The sequence below is a fragment of the Anomaloglossus baeobatrachus genome, chromosome 7 (genome assembly GCF_048569485.1).
Source record: "Anomaloglossus baeobatrachus isolate aAnoBae1 chromosome 7, aAnoBae1.hap1, whole genome shotgun sequence".
Classification (NCBI taxonomy): Eukaryota; Metazoa; Chordata; class Amphibia; order Anura; family Aromobatidae; genus Anomaloglossus; species Anomaloglossus baeobatrachus.
In genome coordinates, this window is record NC_134359.1 from 171,321,652 (window position 1) to 171,346,476 (window position 24,825).

At 52.3% G+C, this 24,825-nt stretch overlaps 1 protein-coding gene across 1 annotated transcript in view; it reads right to left on the reverse strand.

Moving 5' to 3' along the window:
• The window catches only part of SF3B1 (splicing factor 3b subunit 1), a 446,304-nt gene that overhangs the window by 239,341 nt on the left and 182,138 nt on the right, over positions 1–24,825 (reverse strand). The window contains exons 9-10 of the mRNA XM_075319718.1: positions 24,149–24,270; positions 23,807–24,004 (exon numbers count right to left, since the gene is read on the reverse strand). Of these exons, the coding sequence (XP_075175833.1) occupies positions 23,807–24,004; positions 24,149–24,270 (320 nt within the window). The remainder of the gene's footprint in view (positions 1–23,806; positions 24,005–24,148; positions 24,271–24,825) is intronic.

Sequence of the window (24,825 nt, forward strand, 5' to 3'; positions counted from 1 at the left end):
CGCATCTGTGTGCGTGTGCATCTGTGTGCGCATCTGTGTGCGTGTGCGCATCTGAGTGAGTGTGCGCGCATCTGTGTGCGTGCGCGCGCATCTGTGTGCGTGCGCGCGCATCTGTGTGCGTGCGCGCGCATCTGTGTGTGTGCGCGCGCATCTGTGTGTGTGCGCGCGCATCTGTGTGTGTGCGCGCGCATCTGTGTGTGTGTGCGCGCATCTGTGTGTGTGTGCGCATCTGTGTGTGTGTGTGCGCATCTGTGTGTGTGTGCGCATCTGTGTGTGTGTGTGCGCATCTGTGTGTGTGTGTGCGCGCGCGCATCTGTGTGTGTGTGCGCATCTGTGTGTGTGTGCGCATCTGTGTGTGTGTGCGCATCTGTGTGTGTGTGTGCGCGCGCGCATGTGCGCATTTGTGTGTGTGCGTGCATCTGTGTGTGTGTGCATGTGGGCATCTGTGTGCGTGGGTGTGCGCATCTGTGTGTGTGTGTGTGTGTGCGCGCGCGCGCATCTGTGTGTGTGTGCATCTGTGTGTGTGTGTGCGCACATTTGTGTGTGTGTGCGTGCATCTGTGTGTGTGTGCATGTGCGCATCTGTGTGCGTGCGCATCTGCGTGAGTGGATGTGCGCATCTGCGTGGGTGTGCGCATCTGTGTGCGCGTGCATATATGTCATATATATATTATATATATATATATATATATATATATATACACATATATACACACACACACGTATATATACACACACACGTATATATATACACACACACACACACACACACACACATATATATATATACACTAGAAGGTGGCCCGATTCTACGCATCGGGTATTCTAGAATTTACGTATTGTGTAGTTCATGTATGATTTTTGTTATATATATATTTATATATATATATATATGTGTTGTTGTGTGTAGTTACCAAGTGTGTTTGTGTAGGGCGCTGTACATGTTCTGGGTGTTGTCTGGGTGTGATGGGGGGTGAGAGCGGTGTTTGTGTGTTGCGTTGTTTGTGGAGCGCTGTGTGTGTGTATCGTGTGTAGCTGCGCACCCCCCATCGTGCTCCATCCGCCATGCTGCGCCAGCATCAGCCTCTCTGCCCCCAGCATCAGCCTCTCTGCCCCCAGCATCAGCCTCTCTGCCCCCAGCATCAGCCTCTCTGCCCCCAGCATCAGCCTCTCTCCTCCCAGCATCAGCCTCTCTCCTCCCAGCATCAGCCTCTCTCCTCCCAGCATCAGCCTCTCTCCTCCCAGCATCAGCCTCTCTCCTCCCAGCATCAGCCTCTCTCCTCCCAGCATCAGCCTCTCTCCTCCCAGCATCAGCCTCTCTCCTCCCAGCATCAGCCTCTCTCCTCCCAGCATCAGCCTCTCTCCTCCCAGCATCAGCCTCTCTCCTCCCAGCATCAGCCTCTCTCCTCCCAGCATCAGCCTCTCTCCTCCCAGCATCAGCCTCTCTCCTCCCAGCATCAGCCTCTCTCCTCCCAGCATCAGCCTCTCTCCTCCCAGCATCAGCCTCTCTCCTCCCAGCATCAGCCTCTCTCCTCCCAGCATCAGCCTCTCTCCTCCCAGCATCAGCCTCTCTCATCCCAGCATCAGCCTCTCTCATCCCAGCATCAGCCTCTCTCATCCCAGCATCAGCCTCTCTCATCCCAGCATCAGCCTCTCTCATCCCAGCATCAGCCTCTCTCATCCCAGCATCAGCCTCTCTCATCCCAGCATCAGCCTCTCTCATCCCAGCATCAGCCTCTCTGTCCCCAGCATCAGCCTCTCTGTCCCCAGCATCAGCCTCTCTGTCCCCAGCATCAGCCTCTCTGTCCCCAGCATCAGCCTCTCTGTCCCCAGCATCAGCCTCTCTGTCCCCAGCATCAGCCTCTCTGTCCCCAGCATCAGCCTCTCTGTCCCCAGCATCAGCCTCTCTGTCCCCAGCATCAGCCTCTCTCATCCCAGCATCAGCCTCTCCATCCCAGCCTTCCCCAGGATCAGCCTCTCTCCTCCCAGCCTCCTCCAGCACGCCATGCTCCTCTGCCGACACTCACAGATCCGATCGCATACACTCACACACACCCGATCGCATACACTCACGTACACACACATTGACGATATTGCACATACGCGCTCATACTCACAACATCCGGAGATACCACATGCTTCTGGCCATGTGATCCTCCGGCAGGTCCTGGAAGGTCACAACAGCACAGTATCGAGGCCGAGAAGCAAGCGATATCTCCGGATGCTGTGAGTGTGTGGATGCGATGTGATGTATGTGTGAGTTGTGTGTGAGAGTGAGTGTGAGCCGGTGTACACTTGTAACTATGATACGCATCGGGTAACCAAGGGACCTTAGTTACCCGATGTGTATAATGTTTACCAGCATTCACGGCCTCCGTCAAGATCCCAGCATCGCAAGGTTATGTCTGGCGCTGCTGGGATCGTGACTGAGCCGGTGTAGAAGCAAGCGATATCCCAGGATGTTGTGAGTGTGTGGATGTGATGTGTGAGGTGTGTGTGAGAGTGAGTGTGATCTGATGTGTGTGTGTGTACTCACCTGGGAATCTGAGCTCCGTGTCAGTTGGGCCAGAGCGAGCGTGCATTGCGTGAGTGGTGCGGGGCCTGCAGAGAGCCGGGGCGAGAGGCCAATCCGTGTGGGGGGGCGGGGCCATGGCGAGCCCAGCTGCCAATCAGCTTTGTCACCGTAAGGACACAATTTTCGAGACAGACAGACGCAAATATATATAATTATATATATACATACATATACACACACACACATATCTATGCGTGTCTCATATATATATATATATATATATATATATATATATATATATATATATATATATATATATATATGTGTGTGTGCATCTATATACCGTATAGGACGCGCCTGATTATAAGACGCACCCCCAAATTTGGTGAAGGAAGAGAGATTTTTTTTTAATAAATGGGGTCCGTCTTATAATGCCAGTGTTCGTTTAACATAATATAGGGTAATAATTTAACAAATCTATTTATAATAATATAGGGTATATGTCCCTCATCCTAAAATTAGCCACCTTAACCCCTTCAGCCCCCGGGCACTTTCCGTTTTTGCTCCTTTTTTTCCGAGAGCAGTTTTTGCGTGACGAGTTGTACTTTTAAATGTAACCATAGGTTTTACCATATATTGTACTGGAAAACAGCAAAAAAATTCCAAGTGTGGAAAAACTGCAAAAAGAAGGGAATTTTGTTACTTACCGTAAATTCCTTTTCTTCTAGCTCCTATTGGGAGACCCAGACGATTGGGTGTATAGTACTGCCTCCGGAGGCCACACAAAGCATTACACTAAAAAGTGTAAGGCCCCTCCCCTTCTGGCTATACACCCCCAGTGGGATCACTGGCTCACCAGTTTTAGTGCAAAAGCAAGAAGGAGGAAAGCCAATAACTGGTTTAAACAAATTCACTCCGAAGTAACATCGGAGAACTGAAAACCATTCAACATGAACAACATGTGTACCCGAAAAACAACCAAAAATCCCGAAGGACAACAGGGCGGGTGCTGGGTCTCCCAATAGGAGCTAGAAGAAAAGGAATTTACGGTAAGTAACAAAATTCCCTTCTTCGGCGCTCCATTGGGAGACCCAGACGATTGGGACGTCCAAAAGCTGTCCCTGGGTGGGTAAAGAAATACCTCATGTTAGAGCTGTAAAACAGCCCTTCCCTACAAGGAGGCAACCGCCGCCTGCAGGACTCTTCTACCTAAGCTGGCATCCGCCTAAGCGTAGGTATGCACCTGACAATGCTTGGTGAAAGTGTGCAGACTCGACCAGGTAGCTGCCTGGCACACCTGCTGAGCCGTAGCCTGGTGCCGTAATGCCTAGGGCGCACCCACGGCTCTGGTAAAATGGGCTTTCAGCCCTGATGGAACCGGAAGCCCAGCAGAACAGTAGGCTTCAAGAATTGGTTCCTTGATCCATCGAGCCAGGGTGGATTTGGAAGCCTGCGACTCTTTACGCTGATTAGCGACAAGCACAGAGAGTGCATCCGAGCGGCGCAGAGGCGCCGTGCGGGAAATGTAGATTCTGAGTGCTCTCACCAGATCCAACAAATGCAAATCCATTTCATATCGATGAAATGGATGAGGCAAAAGGAAGGTAAGGAGATATCCTGATTGAGATGAAAGGGGGATACCACCTTAGGGAGAACTCCGGAATCGGGCGCAGCACTGCCTTGCCTTGGTGAAACACCAGGAAGGAAGCTTTTGGATGACAGCGCTGATAGCTCGGACACTCTCCTAAGAGACGTGACCGCTACCAGAAAGGCCTCTTTCTGGGAAAGTCGAGAGAGTGAAACATCTCTCAGAGGCTCGAAGGGCGGCTTCTGGAGAGCAATTAGTACCCTGTTCAGATCCCATGGGTCCAACGGCCGTTTGTACAGAGGGACAATGTGACAAACCTCCTGCAGGAACGTGTGTACCTGAGGAAGTGGTGCTAGGCGCTTCTGAAGAATACAGATAGCGCTGAGACTTGTCCTTTGAGGGAGCCGAGTGACAACCTTTTTCCAAACCAGATTGCAGGAAGGAAGGAAAAGTAGGGAATGCAAATGGGCAGGGAGACACTCCCTGAGCAGAGCATTAAGAGAAGAATATCCTCCACATCCTGTGGTAGATCTTGGCAGACGTCGGTTTTCTAGTCTGTCTCATGGTGGCAATGACGTCCTGAGATAATCCTGAAGACGCTAGGATTCAGGACTCAAAGGCCATACCGTCAGGTTCAGGGCCGTAGAATTCAGATGGAAAAAACGGCCCTTGAGACAGTAAGTCTGGCCGGGCTGGTAGTGCCCACGGTTGGCAGACCGTGAGATGCCACAGATCCGTGGACTACGACCTCCTCGGCCAGTCTGTGGCGATGAGGATGGCGCGGCGGCAAACGGACCTGATGTTGCGTAGCCCTCTGGGCAGCAGTGTCAGAGGGGGAAACACATAGGTAGCTGGAACTGCGACCAAACCTGAACTAAGGCGTCTGCCGCCAGAGCTCTTTGATCGTGATACCGCGCCATGAAAATCGGAACCTTGTTGTTGTGCCGAGACGCTATTAGGTCGACGTTCAGCATCCCCCAGCGTTGACAGATTTCCTGAAAACCGTCCGGGTGAAGATACCCTTCCCCTGCGTCCATACCCTGGCAACTGAGGAAGTCTGCTTCCCAGTTTTCTGCGCCCGGGATGTGAACTGCGGATATGGTGGATGCTCTGTCTTCCACCCCCATCAGACTCCGCCGGACTTCCTGGGAGGCTTGCCGACTGCGTGTTCCGCCTTGGTGGTAGATGTACGCCACCGCTGTGGAGTTGTCCGACTGAATTCGGATGTGTGTGCTTTCCAGCCACGGCTGGAAGGCTTGCAGGGCAAGATACACTTCCCAGATTTCCAGCACATTGATTTGAAGGATGGACTCCTCTGAAGAGAGTCCTTGACCGTCTGAGAAGGGGGACGTTCCTTCCAGGGACGTCGACTTCCCATCCCATTGGCAAAGAATGCCACATTGGAGTGGACGCAGATGAAACTGCGCGAAAGTGACTGCCTCTGCATGAGTCGTGTTAAGGGGTGTGACTGGCCGTGAAGGAGAGACTGCACCCCCGTCTGTAGTGAACGTGTCCAGCGGAAGCTTCACTATCGCTGAGGGAGCGTGACACTCCATGCCCAGATATGTCAGCGATTGGGTCTGTGTCAGATTTAACCTTGAGAAGTTGATGATCCACCCGAAACTCTGGAGAGTCTCCAGCGCTACGCTCAGGCTGTGTTGGCATGCCTCTTGAGAGGGTGCCTTGACCAGTCGACCGTCCAAGGAAGGATCACCGAGTGACCCTGAGAGTGCAGGACTGCTCCCACTGCTGCCCTGAACTTGGTGAAAACCCGTAGGGCTGTCGCCAGACCGAAGGGCAGGGTTACGAACTGAAGATGCTCGTCTTCAATAACGAAACGTAGCAAACGTTGGTGCTCTGGAGCAATCGGCACGTGGAGATAAGCATCCTGTGTCTATTGATGCTAGGAAATCTCCTAGAGACATTGAGGCAATGACGGAGCGGAGGGATGCCATCCGGAACCGCCTGGCCTTCACGTGCTTGTTGAGCAGTTTTAGGTCCCCCACAATCAGATTGGAGGAAAAACCGTGTCTTGTTCCTGAAGAGGAACAGGAATTACCACTCCTTCTGCCTGCAGAAGAGCATCGGCTCGGTGGGTAGGTGGGGAAGTTCTGAAGAATCGAGCCGGAGGCCGAGAACAGAACTCTATCCTGTACACGTGAGACACAATGTCTCTCACCCACCGGTCTGTGACCTGTGGCAGCTAAATGTCGCCAAGGCGAGAGAGTCTGCCACCAACCGCGGATGCGGAGAGAGAGAGCTTAAAGTCATGAGGAGACCACCTTGGAAGCGGTTCCTCTGGCTGCCTTCCTTGGGCGTGATTGGGCCCGCCTGGAATCTGAGCCCCTCTGAGCCTTTTGAGCCCTTTTGGACTAGGACAATTTGGACCTGCCCGAGCCTGAGAAGGACCGAAACCTCGACTGTCTCTCTCGGACAGCATTAATAGGGTAAGTCGCAATGCAGACATTGCGAGGATAAGGACGCTACCTGCGGCACAGATGTACCTGTGCTCAAGACCAGCTGCGCAAGGCCAGCTGACATAGCTTAGAGTGCCCATACGGCTGCGAATGCCGGAGCAACCGACACGCCGATAGCTTCATAGACAGATTTCAACCAGAGGTCCATCTGTCTGTCAATGGCATCTTTAAGTGAAGTCCCATCTCCACTGCAACTATGGATCTAGCCGCAAGCCTGGAGATTGGGGGATCCACCTTTGGACCCTGGGTCCAGCGCCTGACCACGTCAGGGGGAAAGGGATAACATGTATCCTTAATACATTTGGAGAAACGCTTATCTGGTAAGCGTGGTGATTCTGCACTGCTTCTCTGAAGTCAGCGTGGCCAGAAAAGTACTCAATGTACGCTTGAGATACTGAAATGGGATTTCTCCTGCTGGGAAGCCGACTCCTCCACTGAAGGAGCTGGGGGAGAGATATCCAACATGCCATTGCTGGACGCTATAAGATCAGTCACCATGGCGTCACCATCCGGTGTATCCGGATTTAGAGCGGTGTCAGGATCAAAGTCCTGATCAGCTACGTCTGCCTCATCATACAGAGAGTCCTCTGCTGTGACCCTGACTAGTGATGAGGCCGAGTGCCGCTCCCAGCGAGCTCGCTTAGGTTGTCTGGGACTGTCGTCCGTGTCAGAGCCTTCACTCTGGAATGCCTGGGACCCCCCCCGGAGCACTGATTTTTTTTTCCAAATGAGGGTGGCCAGGGAGCAATGATCAAGATTGCCCATGGCCTGTCTGGACTGCAAGTCATTATCCCATGACAATCTATCAGCCGAAACTGCAACACCGTCCCTGTCCATGGACAGGGTTCACAGGTGGTTCCTTTGGCCACCTCTAGTAGAGACCCCGGCTGACCAAGTGCTACAGGGGAGCATTGCACACAACGGGCGTCAGTGGAACCTGCCGGTGGAACAGTATCACATGCAGTAAAAGCAGCATAGAAAGCCTGTGTTGCTTTTTTGCTGCTGTAGTCTAGCCATCTAGGAGCATATAGCCGAGAATAGCGACCGTACAGTGCAATGTATAGCATACAAGCATAAAGTACAAATGAGCACTTCAGCACATGCAATATGAGCAGCTTAGAAAGCCTGTGCCTTAGCACCTTTGCTTTTTTGCTGCTGCAGTCTAGCCATCTAGGAGCATATAGCCAAGAATAGCGACCGTACAGTGCAATGTATAGCATACAAGCATAAAGTACAAATGAGCACTTCAGCACATGCAATATGAGCAGCTTAGAAAGCCTGTGCCTTGGCACCCTTGCTTTTTTGCTGCTGTAGACTAGTCATCTAGGAGAATATCGCCAAGAATAGCGACCGTACAGTGCAATGTATAGCATACAAGCATAAGTACAAATGAACACTTCAGCACATGCAATACAAGCAGCATAGAAAGCCTGTGCTTTAGCACCCTTGCTTTTTTTGCTGCTGTTGTCTCGCCATCTAAGAGGGCATATAGCCAAAAATAGCGACCTACAGTGCAGTGTAAGCATAAAATACAAATGGACACAACGGTATTTAGTGGGGTCAGCACTTCAGGTGCTGCTTACCGCCCGCCTATAGGCGGGTGTGTGGTCGCCAGAGTCCTGTGACTGGCTGCCAGCTCGGACTGCAGGAATGGCTGCCGGCGTCCTTCTCCAGCTCGTGTGACGAGGGGCGGGCCGTGGGCGTGCCCCAGGCAAGAGCGGGAAACCGGCGTCCCACTGTGTCCAGTGAAGGGGGCTGGAGAATGCAGAGCAGACTCCAGCCCTCGGCGCTGACTATCTGTACAGCGTCCCGCCTCTCCCCTGACTGGCAGGGCTGGGGGCGGGAACGAAACGAAAACTAGGCCGCAAAGCCGGGGACTCGAGTAATAAGCGCGGCCGTCCTATGTGCACGGCCAGCGCGGAGTCCCCGGCGCACCACAAGTCCCAGCCGCGCCACAGTGTAAAAACACCTAGCAGCGGCCCGGCGCGGCAGTTCCCAATACATAAATTCACACAGCAAAGCTGCCGTGAATAATAGCACGAGCGCTCCGCGCTGTTGTCCCCGGCGCACTAGTACTCCCAGCAATGCTGGTGTGTGTGTGCGCGATGTGTACGGGGACACAGAGTACCTTAATGTAGCAGGGCCCTGTCCCTGACGATACTCAGCTCCATATCCAGCAGGTTCTCTGGGTCTGTGGATGGAGCCCGGTCTCAGTGCCTGGAGACCTGTAAGATCCCACTTCACCCAGAGCCCTGAGGGGGGATGGGGAAGGAAAACAGCATGTGGGCTCCAGCCTCCGTACCCGCAATGGGTACCTCAACCTTAACAAACACCCGACAAAAGTGGGGTGAGAAGGGAGCATGCTGGGGGCCCCATATGGGCCCACTTTTCTTCCATCCGACATAGTCAGCAGCTGCTGCTGACTAAAAACAGTGGAGCTATGCGTGGATGTCTGACCTCCTTCGCACAAAGCAGAAAACTGGTGAGCCAGTGATCCCACTAGGGGTGTATAGCCAGAAGGGGAGGGGCCTTACACTTTTTAGTGTAATGCTTTGTGTGGCCTCCGGAGGCAGTACTATACACCCAATCGTCTGGGTCTCCCAATGGAGCGCCGAAGAAAAGTGTGATCACACAATAGTTTTTGGGATATTTTATTCACCGTGTTCACTATATGATCAAACTGATGTATCTATGTGATGCCTCAGGTCGGTGCGAGTTTGTAGACACCAAACATGTATAGGTTTACTTGTATCTAAGGGGTTAAAAAAATTCACAAGTTTGTCCAATAAAAGTGGCGCACGTTTTGCGCCATTTTCCAAAACACGTAGCGTTCTTATTTTTTGGGATCTATGGCTCAGTGATGGCTTATTTTTTGCGTCTCGAGCTGACGTTTATAATGGTACCATTTTTGCGCAGATGCTACGTTTTGATCGCCTGTTATTGTATTTTGCGTAAAACTTGCGGCGACCAAAAAACGTAATTTTAGCGTTTGGTAAACGGCGTAGTGGCAAAAAAATTCCAATCAGATTAATTGATTTTATATTTTGATAGATCGGGCATTTCTGAACGCGGCGATACCAAATGTGTATATTTATTTTTTAACCCTTTAATTTTCAATGGGGGGGAAAGGGGGCGATTTGAACTTTGTTTTTTTGTTTGTTTTTTATTTTTTAAAAATTTTTTTTCTCTTTTATTTTTTTTATTTTACTCGTCCCCCTAGGGGGCTATAGCAATCAGATCGCTGATCGCAGCAATACAGCTGTAATTAGCAGATTCAGTCACTTTGGTTTTCCCTCGGCTCTCGGCCGAGGGAAAATGAAAGTGAAACATCATAGCAGCAGGCGTCATCACATGACCCTGTGCTACGATGGCAACCACCGATAGTCACGTGATAACACATGTGACTTCCGGTGGGGGCGGCTGTAAGTAATAAACATGGCCGCGCGCATTTAAATCTTGCTGCCAGACTTCAGCACCAAGATTTAAGGGGTTAATGGCCGCGCTTCCACCCGCGGCTAGCAGGCACACATGTCAGCTGTTGAAAACAGCTGATGTGTGCCGATCCACGCTGCCTGCCCGCGGCAGGGGGCGGGGCTTAACGGTACACGATCCTGGACGGATAGATCCATCCAAGGTCGTGAAGGGGTTAATCTGGATATGGCCACCTTATATTGAACACGTCCCCCAGTAAGGCCCACTGGCCCATTGTGGCAGGCCCACTGTTTGATAATCGCCCCCATGTTGCTGCTTTTAGTAAAATAAACTCCTTACCTTCTGCAGCAGTGTCCTGTCTGGTGTCACCCTCCTCGGGGTTGAGCTCCTCCAGTGTGTCCTGCACTTCCTACTTCTAGTGCCAGTCATGTGATCGGGACAGCAGAGAGATATCTCTGCGTGCAAGATCACAGCAGCAGGGAGGAGACCGGGCAGACACGCTGGAGAAGGTGAGTAAAGAGTTTATTATTTAACTACGGGCAGCAGCATGGGGGCCATAGCTAACACAGGGGGAGGGGGCATGTGCGATCAAAGGTAAGCACAGGCAGATAATATGCGCAGCTCCCCCAGCCCATCGCTGGTGCAGTTTCAGCACCATGGTGGTGGACGGCGGCTGTGTATATTATATGAGCCGGTGCAGGAGATCAAAGGCCGCAGCTTCACAAGCCTCTACCAGCCCCCCCCCAGCACAGCTCCAGAGCGGCCTCCACCTCCCCTGGACCCTGCAGTATATAATCTGTATATTCGGTTTATAAGACGCACCCCTTACTTTCCCCTAAAATTTGGGGGAACAAAAGTACGTCTTATAAAGCGAAAAATACGGTGTATATTAGAGCCAGAGAGAGAGAGCCAGAGAGAGAGAGCCAGAGAGAGAGAGCCAGAGAGAGAGAGCCAGAGAGAGAGAGCCAGAGAGAGAGAGCCAGAGAGAGAGAGCCAGAGAGAGAGAGCCAGAGAGAGAGAGCCAGAGCTACACATATATATATATATATATATATATATATATATATATATATAATGCAGTTTTCAGCCGATTTGTGTGGGTGTCAAATTCTCACCAATCTCATTTTGATGACCTAGCCAGTGGATAATCAATTATGAAATCCTGAAGCACCGACATGTAAGGAATTTGTTAAAAAAGTGAATTATATTTATATGGAGAAAGAAGGGAATTTTGTTACTTACCGTAAATTCCTTTTCTTCTAGCTCCTATTGGGAGACCCAGACGATTGGGTGTATAGCACTGCCTCCGGAGGCCACACAAAGCAATTACACTAAAAAGTGTAAGGCCCCTCCCCTTCTGGCTATACACCCCCAGTGGGATCACTGGCTCACCAGTTTTAGTGCAAAAGCAAGAAGGAGGAAAGCCAATAACTGGTTTAAACAAATTCACTCCGAAGTAACGTCGGAGAACTGAAAACCGTTCAACATGAACAACATGTGTACCAGAAAAACACCCAAAAATCCCGAAGGACAACAGGGCGGGTGCTGGGTCTCCCAATAGGAGCTAGAAGAAAAGGAATTTACGGTAAGTAACAAAATTCCCTTCTTCTTCGGCGCTCCATTGGGAGACCCAGACGATTGGGACGTCCAAAAGCTGTCCCTGGGTGGGTAAAGAATACCTCATGTTAGAGCTGCAAGACAGCCCTCCCCTATAGGGAGGCAACTGCCGCCTGCAGGACTCTTCTACCTAGGCTGGCGTCCGCCGAAGCATAGGTATGCACCTGATAATGTTTGGTGAAAGTGTGCAGACTCGACCAGGTAGCTGCCTGGCACACCTGTTGAGCCGTAGCCTGGTGTCGCAATGCCCAGGACGCACCCACGGCTCTGGTAGAATGGGCCTTCAGCCCTGATGGAACCGGAAGCCCAGCAGAACGGTAGGCTTCAAGAATTGGTTCTTTGATCCATCGAGCCAGGGTGGCCTTAGAAGCCTGCGACCCTTTGCGCTTACCAGCGACAAGGACAAAGAGTGCATCCGAACGGCGCAAGGGCGCCGTGCGGGAAATGTAGATTCTGAGTGCTCTCACCAGATCTAACAAATGTAAATCCTTCTCATACTGATGAACTGCATGAGGACAAAACGAAGGCAAAGAGATATCCTGATTCAGATGAAAAGAGGATACCACCTTCGGGAGAAACTCCTGAATGGGGCGCAGCACTACCTTGTCCTGGTGGAAGACCAGGAAGGGAGCCTTGGATGTGCCAGCTCAGACACTCTCCGAGAGATGTGATCGCTACCAGAAAAACCACTTTCTGTGATAGTCTAGAAAGTGAAAACTCCCTCAGAGGCTCGAAGGGCGGCTTCTGGAGGGCAACTAGTACCCTGTTCAGATCCCATGGATCTAACGGCCGCTCGTACGGGGGTACGATATGGCGAACCCCCTGTAGGAACGTGCGCACCTTAGGAAGGCGTGCCAAACGCCTCTGAAAAAAAGACGGATAGCGCCGAGACCTGACCTTTAAGGGAGCCGAGCGACAAACCTTTTTCTAACCCAGATTGCAGGAAAGAAAGAAAGGTAGGCCATGCAAATGGCCAGGGAGACACTCCCTGAGCAGAGCACCAGGATAAGAATATCCTCCACGTTCTGTGGTAGATCTTAGCGGACGTGGGCTTCCTAGCCTGTCTCATGGTGGCAACGACCCCTTGGGATAATCCTGAAGACCCTAGGATCCAGGACTCAATGGCCACACAGTCAGGTTCAGGGCCGCAGAATTCCGAAGGAAAAACGGCCCTTGGGACAGTAAGTCTGGTCGGTCTGGTAGTGCCCACGGTTGGCCGAACGTGAGCTGCCACAGATCCGGATACCACGCCCTCCTCGGCCAGTCTGGGGCGACGAGTATGACGCGGCTGCAATCGGATCTGATCTTGCGTAGCACTCTGGGCAAGAGTGCCAGAGGTGGAAACACATAAGGGAGCCGGAACTGCGACCAATCTTGCACTAGGGCGTCTGCCGCCAGCGCTCATTGATCGCGAGACCGTGCCATGAAGGCTGGGACCTTGTTGTTGTGCCGGGACGCCATTAGGTCGACGTCCGGCCTTCCCCATCGGCGACAGATTTCCTGAAGCACGTCTGGGTGAAGGGACCATTCCCCTGCGTCCATGCCCTGGCGACTGAGGAAGTCTGCTTCCCAGTTTTCTACGCCGGGGATGTGAACTGCGGATATGGTGGAGGCCGTGGCTTCCACCCACATCAGAATCCGCCGGACTTCCTGGAAGGCTTGCCGACTGCGTGTCCCCCCTTGGTGGTTGATGTATGCCACCGCTGTGGAGTTGTCCGACTGAATTCGGATCTGCCTTCCTTCCAGCCACTGCTGGAAGGCTAGTAGGGCAAGATACACTGCTCTGATTTCCAGAACATTGATCTGAAGGGTGGACTCCTGCTGAGTCCACGTACCCTGAGCCCTGTGGTGGAGAAAAACTGCTCCCCACCCTGACAGACTCGCGTCTGTCGTGACCACCGCCCAAGACGGTGGTAGGAAGGATCTTCCCTGTGATAATGAGGTGGGAAGAAGCCACCACTGCAGAGAGTCCTTGGCCGTCTGGGAAAGGGAGACTTTCCTGTCCAGGGATGTTGACTTCCCGTCCCATTGGCGGAGAATGTCCCATTGAAGTGGGCGCAGATGAAACTGCGCAAACGGAACCGCCTCTATTGCCGCCACCATCTTCCCGAGGAAGTGCCTGAGGCGTCTTAAGGAGTGCGACTGACTTTGAAGGAGAGCCTGCACCCCAGTCTGTAGAGACCGCTGCTTGTCCAGCGGAAGCTTCACTATCGCTGAGAGAGTATGAAACTCCATGCCAAGATACGTTAGTGATTGGGTCGGTGACAGATTTGACTTTGAGAAGTTGATGATCCACCCGAACGTCTGGAGAGTCTCCAGTGCAACAGTCAAGCTGAGTTGGCATGCCTCTTGAGAGGGTGCCTTGACCAGTAGATCGTCCAAGTAAGGGATCACAGAGTGTCCCTGAGAGTGCAAGACTGCTACCACTGCCGCCCTGATCTTGGTGAACACCCGTGGGGCTGTCGCCAGACCAAATGGCAGAGCTACGAACTGAAGATGGTCGTCTCCCATCACGAAGCGTAGAAAGCGTTGGTGCTCTGTAGCAATCGGCACGTGGAGATAAGCATCTTTGATGTCTATTGATGCTAGGAAATCTCCTTGAGACATTGAGGCAATGACTGAGCGGAGGGATTCCGTCCGGAACCGCCTGGCGTTCACATGCTTGTTGAGCAGTTTTAGGTCCAGAACAGGACGGAATGAGCCGTCCTTTTTTGGCACCACAAAGAGATTGGAGTAAAAACCTTGACCTCGTTCCTGAAGAGGAACAGTGACCACCACTCCTTCTGCTCTTAGAGAATTCACCGCCTGCAGAAGGGCATCTGCTCGGTCGGGATGTGGGGAAGTTCTGAAGAACCGAGGCGGAGGACGAGAACTGAACTCTATCCTGTACCCGTGAGACAAAATGTCTGTTACCCACCGGTCTTTGACCTGTGGCAGCCAAATGTCGCAAAAGCGGGAGAGCCTGCCACCGACCGAGGATGCGGAGGGAGGCGGCCGAAAGTCATGAGGCAGCCGCCTTGGAAGCGGTACCTCCGGTTGCTTTCTTGGGGCGTGAGTGAGCCCGCCAGGAATCAGAGCTTCTTTGCTCTTTCTGAGTCCCTTTGGACGAGGAGAATTGGGGCTTGCCCGAGCCTCGAAAGGACCGAAACTTTGACTGCCACTTCCTCTGTGGAGGTCTGCTTGATTGCTTGATCTGGGCTGGGGTAAGGAGGAGTCCTTACCTTTGGACTGTTTAATGATTTCCGCCAATTGCTCACCAAACAGTCTGTCTCCAGATAATGGCAAGCTGGTTAAACATTTTTTAGAAGCAGAATCTGCTTTCCATTCTTTTAACCACAAGGCTCTGCGCAAAACTACAGAGTTGGCGGATGCCATTGAGGTACGGCTCGTAGAGTCCAGTACCGCATTGATAGCGTAGGTCGCAAACGCAGACATTTGTGTAGTTAGGGACGCCACTTGCGGCACTGCTGGACGTATGAGAGAGTCCACCTGTGCCAGACCAGCTGAAATAGCTTGGAGCGCCCACACGGCGGCGAATGCTGGAGCAAACGACGCGCCGATAGCTTCATAGACAGATTTCAACCAAAGGTCCATCTGTCTGTCATTGGCATCTTTAAGTGAAGCCCCATCCTCCACTGCAACTATGGATCTAGCTGCCAACCTGGATATTGGAGGGTCCACTTTTGGACACTGGGTCCAGCGTTTGACCACGTCAGGGGGAAAAGGATAACGTGTATCCTTAAGGCGTTTAGAAAAACGCTTGTCCGGATAAGTATTGTGTTTCTGGATGGATTCTCTGAAGTCAGAGTGGTCCAGAAAAGTACTCAATTTACGCTTGGGATACAGGAAATGGAATTTCTCCTGCTGTGCAGCTGCCTCCTCTGCAGAAGGGGCTGGGGGAGAAATATCCAACAGCCTATTGATGGCCGCTATAAGGTCATTTACCATGGCGTCACCATCTGGCGTATCCAAATTGAGTGCGGCGTCAGGACAAGACTCCTGATCACCCACCTCTGAGTCATCATATAGAGACCCTTCTCGCTGAGACCCTGATCCGCGTGATGACGTGGAGGGTCTCTCCCAGCGAGCTCGCTTAGGCGGACTGGGACTGTCATCGGAGTCAGAGCCCTCAGCCTGTGATGCCTGGGACCCCCTTGAATTACGGATTAATTCCAGCTGAGAGGGACCGGGGAACATAGACACAGCGGTGTCCATGGTCTGAGCAACTGGCCTGGACTGCAAGGTTTCCAGGATTTTTGCCATATTCACAGACATTTTATCAGCAAAAACTGCAAATTCTGACCCCGTCACCGGGGCAGGGGTCGCAGGCGACTCTGCCTGGGCTACCACCACCATAGGCTCTGGCTGACGAAGTGCCACTGGGACTGAACATTGCACACAATGAGAGTCTTTGGAGCCTGCTGGTAGATTAGCCCCACATGCTGTACAAGCAGTGTAAGCAGCCCTTGCCTTGGCACCCTTGCGTTTTGTGGATGACATGTTGTTGTCTCCCCAGAGTAATATAGGGTATACAGCCAAGAAGCGACCGAAAAGTGCAGTATATATAAATATATATAAATATATCTGGTACAGCGAAAAACAGTACACAAATATAACACTGTGGCACTAGTGGGGCCGCACGTATGTGCTGCTTACCGCCCGCTTAGCGCGGGTGTGTGGTCGCCAGAAATCCCTAGCCTGGGTCCCCCAGAGCCTGCGTCCGTTCTCCAGCCAGACTGCATGTGTATAATGGCTGCCGGCGTCCTGGGGAGCTGCAAGCCTGGGGGCGGGCCTAGGGCGTGCACAGAGAAAAAGCGCGAAGCCTGTGTCCTACTGTGCTCAGTGAGAGGGCTGGAGCATGTAAATCGTGCTCCAGCCCTCGGCGCTGCCGATTGAACACAGTCTCTCCCCTACCCTGATTGACAGGGTGGGGGGCGTTAACGAAGCGGAGCTAGGCCGCAGAAAAACCGGGAACTAAAGTTAGAAGCGCCGCCGCCGTAAAAGCGCGGTCGGCGCGTCCCCGGCGCACTACAAGTCGCAGCTGCGCCGCCGCTCCAGGGGCGGTCGGCGCGGCGATCCACACACATAAAGTCCCCCAGTAATCTGCGGGGACTATAAGCCCAGCGCACAGCGCTACACTCCCCGGCGCACTAGCACACCCAGCAAGTCTGGGGTGTGCGTGGCCTGTCATACGGGGACACAGAGTACCTGAAAGTTGCAGGGCCTTGTCCCTGAACGGCACTCCCGCTCCACATCCAGCAGGTTCTATGGGTCTGTGGATGGAGCCCGGCCTCAGGGCTTGGTGGCCGGTAAGATCCCACTTCCTCAGAGCCCCTCAGGGGGATGGGGAAGGAAAACAGCATGTGGGCTCCAGCCTCCGTACCCGCAATGGGTACCTCAACCTTACAAACCACAAGTGGGGTAAGAAGGGAGCATGCTGGGGGCCCCATATGGGCCCTCTTTTCTTCCATCCGATATAGTCAGCAGCTACTGCTGACTAAACAGTGGAGCTATGCGTGGATGTCTGACCTCCTTCGCACAAAGCAGAAAACTGGTGAGCCAGTGATCCCACTGGGGGTGTATAGCCAGAAGGGGAGGGGCCTTACACTTTTTAGTGTAATTGCTTTGTGTGGCCTCCGGAGGCAGTGCTATACACCCAATCGTCTGGGTCTCCCAATGGAGCGCCGAAGAAAATGTTTATATTAAAAGGGGAAGGAGAACTCAATACGAGAAGATCTGGAGCAAGTGGCTGGAATTTCCTGGATTAGCAGCATTTGATCTACTGAAAGATAGGATATTAAGACTATAGGTAGGAAAACAAAGATCACAGTGGCTGAGAAGAAGGGAATTTTGTTACTTACCGTAAATTCCTTTTCTTCTAGCTCCTATTGGGAGACCCAGACGATTGGGTGTATAGCACTGCCTCCGGAGGCCACACAAAGCACTACACTAAAAAGTGCAAGGCCCCTCCCCTTCTGGCTATACACCCCCAGTGGGATCACTGGCTCACCAGTTTTAGTGCAAAAGCAAGAAGGAGGAAAGCCAATAACTGGTTTAAACAAATTCACTCCGAAGTAACATCGGAGAACTGAAAACCATTCAACATGAACAACATGTGTACCCGAAAAACAACCAAAAATCCCGAAGGACAACAGGGCGGGTGCTGGGTCTCCCAATAGGAGCTAGAAGAAAAGGAATTTACGGTAAGTAACAAAATTCCCTTCTTCTTCGGCGCTCCATTGGGAGACCCAGACGATTGGGACGTCCAAAAGCTGTCCCTGGGTGGGTAAAGAAAACCTCATGTTAGAGCTGCGAAGACAGCCCTCCCCTACGGGGAGGCAACTGCCGCCTGCAGGACTCTTCTACCTAGGCTGGCGTCCGCCGAAGCATAGGTATGCACCTGATAATGTTTGGTGAAAGTGTGCAGACTCGACCAGGTAGCTGCCTGGCACACCTGTTGAGCCGTAGCCTGGTGTCGTAATGCCCAGGACGCACCCACGGCTCTGGTAGAATGGGCCTTCAGCCCTGATGGAACCGGAAGCCCAGCAGAACGGTAGGCTTCAAGAATTGGTTCTTTGATCCATCGAGCCAGGGTGGCCTTAGAAGCCTGCGACCCTTTGCGCTTACCAGCGACAAGGACAAAGAGTGCATCCGAACGGCGCAAGGGCGCCGTGCGGGAAATGTAGATTCTGAGTGCTCTCACCAGATCTAACAAATGCAAATCCTTTTCATACCGATGAACTGCATGAGGACAAAAAGAAGGCAAAGAGATATCCTGATTAAGATGAAAAGAGGATACCACCTTCGGGAGAAACTCCTGAATGGGGCGCAGCACTACCTTGTCCTGGTGGAACACCAGGAAGGGAGCCTTGGATGAAAGCGCTGCTAGCTCAGACACTCTCCGAAGAGATGTGATCGCTACCAGAAAAGCCACTTTCTGTGATAGTCTAGAAAGTGAAACCTCCCTCAGAGGCTCGAAGGGCGGCCTCTGGAGGGCAACTAGTACCCTGTTCAGATCCCATGGATCTAACGGCCGCTTGTACGGGGGTACGATATGACAAACCCCCTGCAGGAACGTGCGCACCTTAGAAAGTCGTGCTAGACGCTTCTGAAAAAAGACGGATAGCGCCGAGACTTGCCCTTTAAGGGAGCCGAGCGACAAACCTTTTTCTAACCCAGATTGCAGGAAAGAAAGAAAGGTAGGCAATGCAAATGGCCAGGGAGACACTCCCTGAGCAGAGCACCAGGATAAGAATATCCTCCACGTTCTGTGGTAGATCTTAGCGGACGTGGGCTTCCTAGCCTGTCTCATGGTGGCAACGACCCCTTGGGATAATCCTGAAGACCCTAGGATCCAGGACTCAATGGCCACACAGTCAGGTTCAGGGCCGCAGAATTCCGATGGAAAAACGGCCCTTGGGACAGTAAGTCTGGTCGGTCTGGTAGTGCCCACGGTTGGCCGACCGTGAGATGCCACAGATCCGGATACCACGCCCTCCTTGGCCAGTCTGGGGCGACGAGTATGACGCGGCTGCAGTCGGATCTGATCTTGCGTAGCACTCTGGGCAAGAGTGCCAGAGGTGGAAACACATAAGGGAGCCGGAACTGCGACCAATCTTGCACTAAGGCGTCTGCCGCCAGAGCTCTGTGATCGCGAGACCGTGCTATGAAGGTTGGGACCTTGTTGTTGTGCCGGGACGCCATTAGGTCGACGTCCGGCCTTCCCCAGCGGCGACAGATTTCCTGAAACACGTCCGGGTGAAGGGACCATTCCCCTGCGTCCATGCCCTGGCGACTGAGGAAGTCTGCTTCCCAGTTTTCTACGCCGGGGATGTGAACTGCGGATATGGTGGAGGCCGTGGCTTCCACCCACATCAGAATCCGCCGGACTTCCTGGAAGGCTTGCCGACTGCGTGTCCCCCCTTGGTGATTGATGTATGCCACCGCTGTGGAGTTGTCCGACTGAATTCGGATCTGCCTTCCTTCCAGCCACTGCTGGAAGGCTAGTAGGGCAAGATACACTGCTCTGATTTCCAGAACATTGATCTGAAGGGTGGACTCCTGCTGAGTCCACGTACCCTGAGCCCTGTGGTGGAGAAAAACTGCTCCCCACCCTGACAGACTCGCGTCTGTCGTGACCACCGCCCAAGACGGTGGTAGGAAGGATCTTCCCTGTGATAATGAGGTGGGAAGAAGCCACCATTGCAGAGAGTCCTTGGCCGTCTGGGAAAGGGAGACTTTCCTGTTCAAGGAAGTTGACTTCCCGTCCCATTGGCGGAGAATGTCCCATTGAAGTGGGCGCAGATGAAACTGCGCAAACGGAACCGCCTCCATTGCCGCCACCATCTTCCCGAGGAAGTGCATGAGGCGTCTTAAGGAGTACGACTGACCTTGAAGGAGAGCCTGCACCCCAGTCTGCAGTGACCGCTGCTTGTCCAGCGGAAGCTTCACTATCGCTGAGAGGGTATGAAACTCCATGCCAAGATACGTTAGTGATTGGGTCGGTGACAGATTTGACTTTGAGAAGTTGATGATCCACCCGAACGTCTGGAGAGTCTCCAGCGCAACATTCAGGCTGAGTTGGCATGCCTCTTGAGAGGGTGCCTTGACAAGTAGATCGTCCAAGTAAGGGATCACAGAGTGTCCCTGAGAGTGCAAGACTGCTACCACTGCCGCCATGACCTTGGTGAACACCCGTGGGGCTGTCGCCAGACCGAATGGCAGAGCTACGAACTGAAGATGGTCGTCTCCTATCACGAAGCGTAGAAAACGTTGGTGCTCTGTAGCAATCGGCACGTGGAGATAAGCATCTTTGATGTCTATTGATGCTAGGAAATCTCCTTGAGACATTGAGGCAATGACTGAGCGGAGGGATTCCGTCCGGAACCGCCTGGCGTTCACATGCTTGTTGAGCAGTTTTAGGTCCAGAACAGGACGGAATGAGCCGTCCTTTTTTGGCACCACAAAGAGATTGGAGTAAAAACCTTGTCCTTGTTCCCGAAGAGGAACAGGGACCACCACTCCTTCTGCTCTTAGAGAATTCACCGCCTGCAGAAGGGCATCTGCTCGGTCGGGATGTGGGGAAGTTCTGAAGAACCGAGGCGGAGGACGAGAACTGAACTCTATCCTGTACCCGTGAGACAAAATGTCTGTTACCCACCGGTCTTTGACCTGTGGCAGCCAAATGTCGCAAAAGCGGGAGAGCCTGCCACCGACCGAGGATGCGGAGGGAGGCGGCCGAAAGTCATGAGGCAGCCGCCTTGGAAGCGGTACCTCCGGTTGCTTTCTTGGGGCGTGAGTGAGCCCGCCAGGAATCAGAGCTCCTTTGCTCTTTCTGAGTCCCTTTGGACGAGGAGAATTGGGGCTTGCCCGAGCCTCGAAAGGACCGAAACTTAGACTGCCACTTCCTCTGTTGAGGTTTGTATGATCTGGGCTGGGGTAAGGAAGAGTCCTTACCTTTGGACTGTTTAATGATTTCCGCCAATTGCTCACCAAACAGTCTGTCTCCAGATAATGGCAAGCTGGTTAAACATTTTTTAGAAGCAGAATCTGCTTTCCATTCTTTTAACCACAAGGCTCTGCGCAAAACTACAGAGTTGGCGGATGCCATTGAGGTACGGCTCGTAGAGTCCAGTACCGCATTGATAGCGTAGGTCGCAAACGCAGACATTTGCGTAGTTAAGGACGCCACTTGCGGCACTGCTGGACGCATGAGAGAGTCCACCTGGGCCAGACCAGCTGAAATAGCTTGGAGCGCCCACACGGCCGCGAATGCTGGTGCAAACGACGCGCCGATAGCTTCATAGACAGATTTCAACCAAAGGTCCATCTGTCTGTCATTGGCATCTTTAAGCGAAGCCCCATCCTCCACTGCAACTATGGATCTAGCTGCAAGCCTGGATATTGGAGGGTCCACTTTTGGACACTGGGTCCAGCGTTTGACCACGTCAGGGGGAAAGGGATAACGTGTATCCTTAAGGCGTTTGGAAAAACGCTTGTCCGGATAAGCATTGTGTTTCTGGATTGATTCTCTGAAGTCAGAGTGGTCCAGAAAAGTACTCAATTTACGCTTGGGATACAGGAAATGGAATTTCTCCTGCTGGGCAGCTGCCTCCTCTGCTGAAGGGGCTGGGGGAGAAATATCCAACAGCCTATTGATGGCCGCTATAAGGTCATTTACCATGGCGTCACCATCTGGCGTATCCAAATTGAGTGCGGTGTCAGGAGAAGACTCCTGATCACCCACCTCTGTCTCATCATATAGAGACCCTTCTCGCTGAGACCCTGATCCGCGTGATGACGTGGAGGGTCTCTCCCAGCGAGCTCGCTTAGGCGGACTGGGACTGTCATCGGAGTCCGAGCCCTCAGCCTGTGATGCCTGGGACCCCCTTGAAGTACGGATTAGTTCCAACTGAGGGGGACCGGGGAACATAGACACAGCAGTGTCCATGGTCTGAGCAACTGGCCTGGACTGCAAGGTCTCCAGGATTTTTGTCATAGTCACAGACATTTTATCAGCAAAGACTGCAAATTCTGTCCCCGTCACCGGGGCAGGGTTCACCGGCGTCTCTGCCTGGGCTACCACCACCATAGGCTCTGGCTGACGAAGTGCCACTGGGACTGAACATTGCACACAATGAGTCGTTGGAGCCTGCTGGTAGATTAGCCCCACATGCTGTACAAGCAGTGTATACAGCCCTTGCCTTGGCACCCTTGCGTTTTGTGGATGACATGTTGTTGTCTCCTCAGAGCAATATAGGGTATACAGCCAAGAAGCGACCGTACAGTGCAGTATATATATATATATAATATATCTGGTACAGGAAAAAATACACCAATACAACACTGTGGCACTAGTGGGGCCAGCACAAGTGTGCTGCTTACCGCCCGCTAAACGCGGGTGTGTGGTCGCCAGAAATCCCTAGTCTGGGTCTCCCAGTGCCTGTGTCCTTCCTCCAGCCAGACTGCATGCAGGAATGGCTGCCGGCGTCCTGTGGAGGGGGGGGCGGGCCCTGGGCGTGCTCAGACTAAAAGCGGGAAACCTGCGTCCCACTGTGTCTAGTGAGAGGGCTGGAGCATGTAAATAAGGCTCCAGCCCTCGGCGCTGACGATTGCACAGCGTCTGTCCCCTTCCCTGATTGACAGGGAGGGGGCGGGAACGAAGCGGAGCTAGGCCGCAAAAGCCGGGGACTAAATTTATAAGCGCCGACGCCGTAAAAGCGCGGTCGGCGCTAAGTCCCCGGCGCACTACAAGTCCCAGCCGCGCCGCCGCTCCGAGAGTGGTCGGCGCGGCAGTTCCCAGCACATGAAGTCACACAGCTAAGCTGCTGTGACTCAAACCCCGGCGTGCAGCGCTACTATCCCCGGCGCACTAACACACCCAGCAAGTCTGGCGTGTGTGTGCCTGTCTGTACGGGGACACAGAGTACCTGAAAGTTGCAGGGCCTTGTCCCTGAACGGTACCCCGCTCCGTATCCAGCAGGTTCACTGGGTCTGTGGATGGAGCCCGGCCTCAGGGCTTGGGGGCCGGTAAGATCCCACTTCCTCAGAGCCCCTCAGGGGGATGGGGAAGGAAAACAGCATGTGGGCTCCAGCCTCCGTACCCGCAATGGGTACCTCAACCTTACAAACCACAAGTGGGGTAAGAAGGGAGCATGCTGGGGGCCCTATATGGGCCCTCTTTTCTTCCATCCGACATAGTCAGCAGCTACTGCTGACTAAACAGTGGAGCTATGCGTGGATGTCTGACCTCCTTCGCACAAAGCAGAAAACTGGTGAGCCAGTGATCCCACTGGGGGTGTATAGCCAGAAGGGGAGGGGCCTTGCACTTTTTAGTGTAGTGCTTTGTGTGGCCTCCGGAGGCAGTGCTATACACCCAATCGTCTGGGTCTCCCAATGGAGCGCCGAAGAAATAAGGAGGGCAGGTCATTATGTGAATAAAGAGGGATGTAGAGAGTGGAGGGGTAAGACTGTAGACCAGAAGAGAGTGTGGGGGAGGGGAAGGGGTACGTGTGAGGACTACCCTCACAATTATTTATGTTTAGGTTTTAAAATGCAATAAAACGTTATCTGATTTAAAAAAAAAATTATGAAATCCTGGACAAAGAGCAAGAAGTACATGCAAGTTATGATTAATAGATGAAAACCATTGTGGTTAATGTTCTTTGCAACCACTTACCAGCAACTTGTCAAAGTACTGAATATCATCAGGTTTTAAGAATGGAAGGTTGCCAGAAGGTTGATCGCTAACACTTTTCATGGTTCTGTCTTCAGTAGGCATATGAAATCCAGTCATTCCACCTAATGGAGTGGGTGTTGCAGTCAATTTCCTCGCTGGTGTACGAATGGGAACATAACCCGCTGGTGGTGGGAGAACCTAGTGTGGGTAGATAAAAAAAGCATATAAAGAAAGGTGTGGAGAGTAGAAGAAAAAGAAACCAGCAGTTTTCCCAACCTATTGGTTTAACCGTTTCTTCCAAAGTTTTAGAAGGATTACAGAGCTTAATCAAAATCACAATACCTTATAACCCTCTGGAAACATAGCATCCAGCTCTTCATCGGAAAGTGGACGGTTTCTTTCATCAATTTCACGCTCCCATCTCCATGCCTGAAGCTGTTCAGGGGTCATACTCATAATATGTCCTATGGAAAACAAAACATCAGAAAATACGTCCTTATTTTTCAGACAAGATGCTCCTTACCATAGGATGCACCCATTTATTTAGGCAGCAGAAAATAGGTAAAATATTTTTTGTATTTTTTTTTTTTAAAACTTCCCTGGCAGTGGAAATAAGCTTTTCTTTTGCTACTTGAAATATTTTTCCCCCTTCTGTTATTAGTGGACCTGATCTGGTCCCTCCTTGCTGATTTAAACATGCAATTGCTCTATTGTTGTCAGACAGCATTACTATGTTTTTTTCCTGTAACCCATTTTTACAAGTTGTTTGTATGGCTTCCCTTACAGCTGCTAGTCCCTTTAAGTTCTACAAACCGCTTTTCATAGTGGGGCTCCACACACCATGAGAAAAAAAAAAGAAAAATTGCCGTCTAGGTGGGCTCACCAGCCTACTGGACTCGCATCCGTGGCAACTACCAACGGATTTATTACCGTCCAAGGCACTCACTTGAAGAGGTTTATTCTGTTTATCCACTATTCGAGTGAGCTTAAGGCTACATGCGCACGCTGCTTTTTTTGCT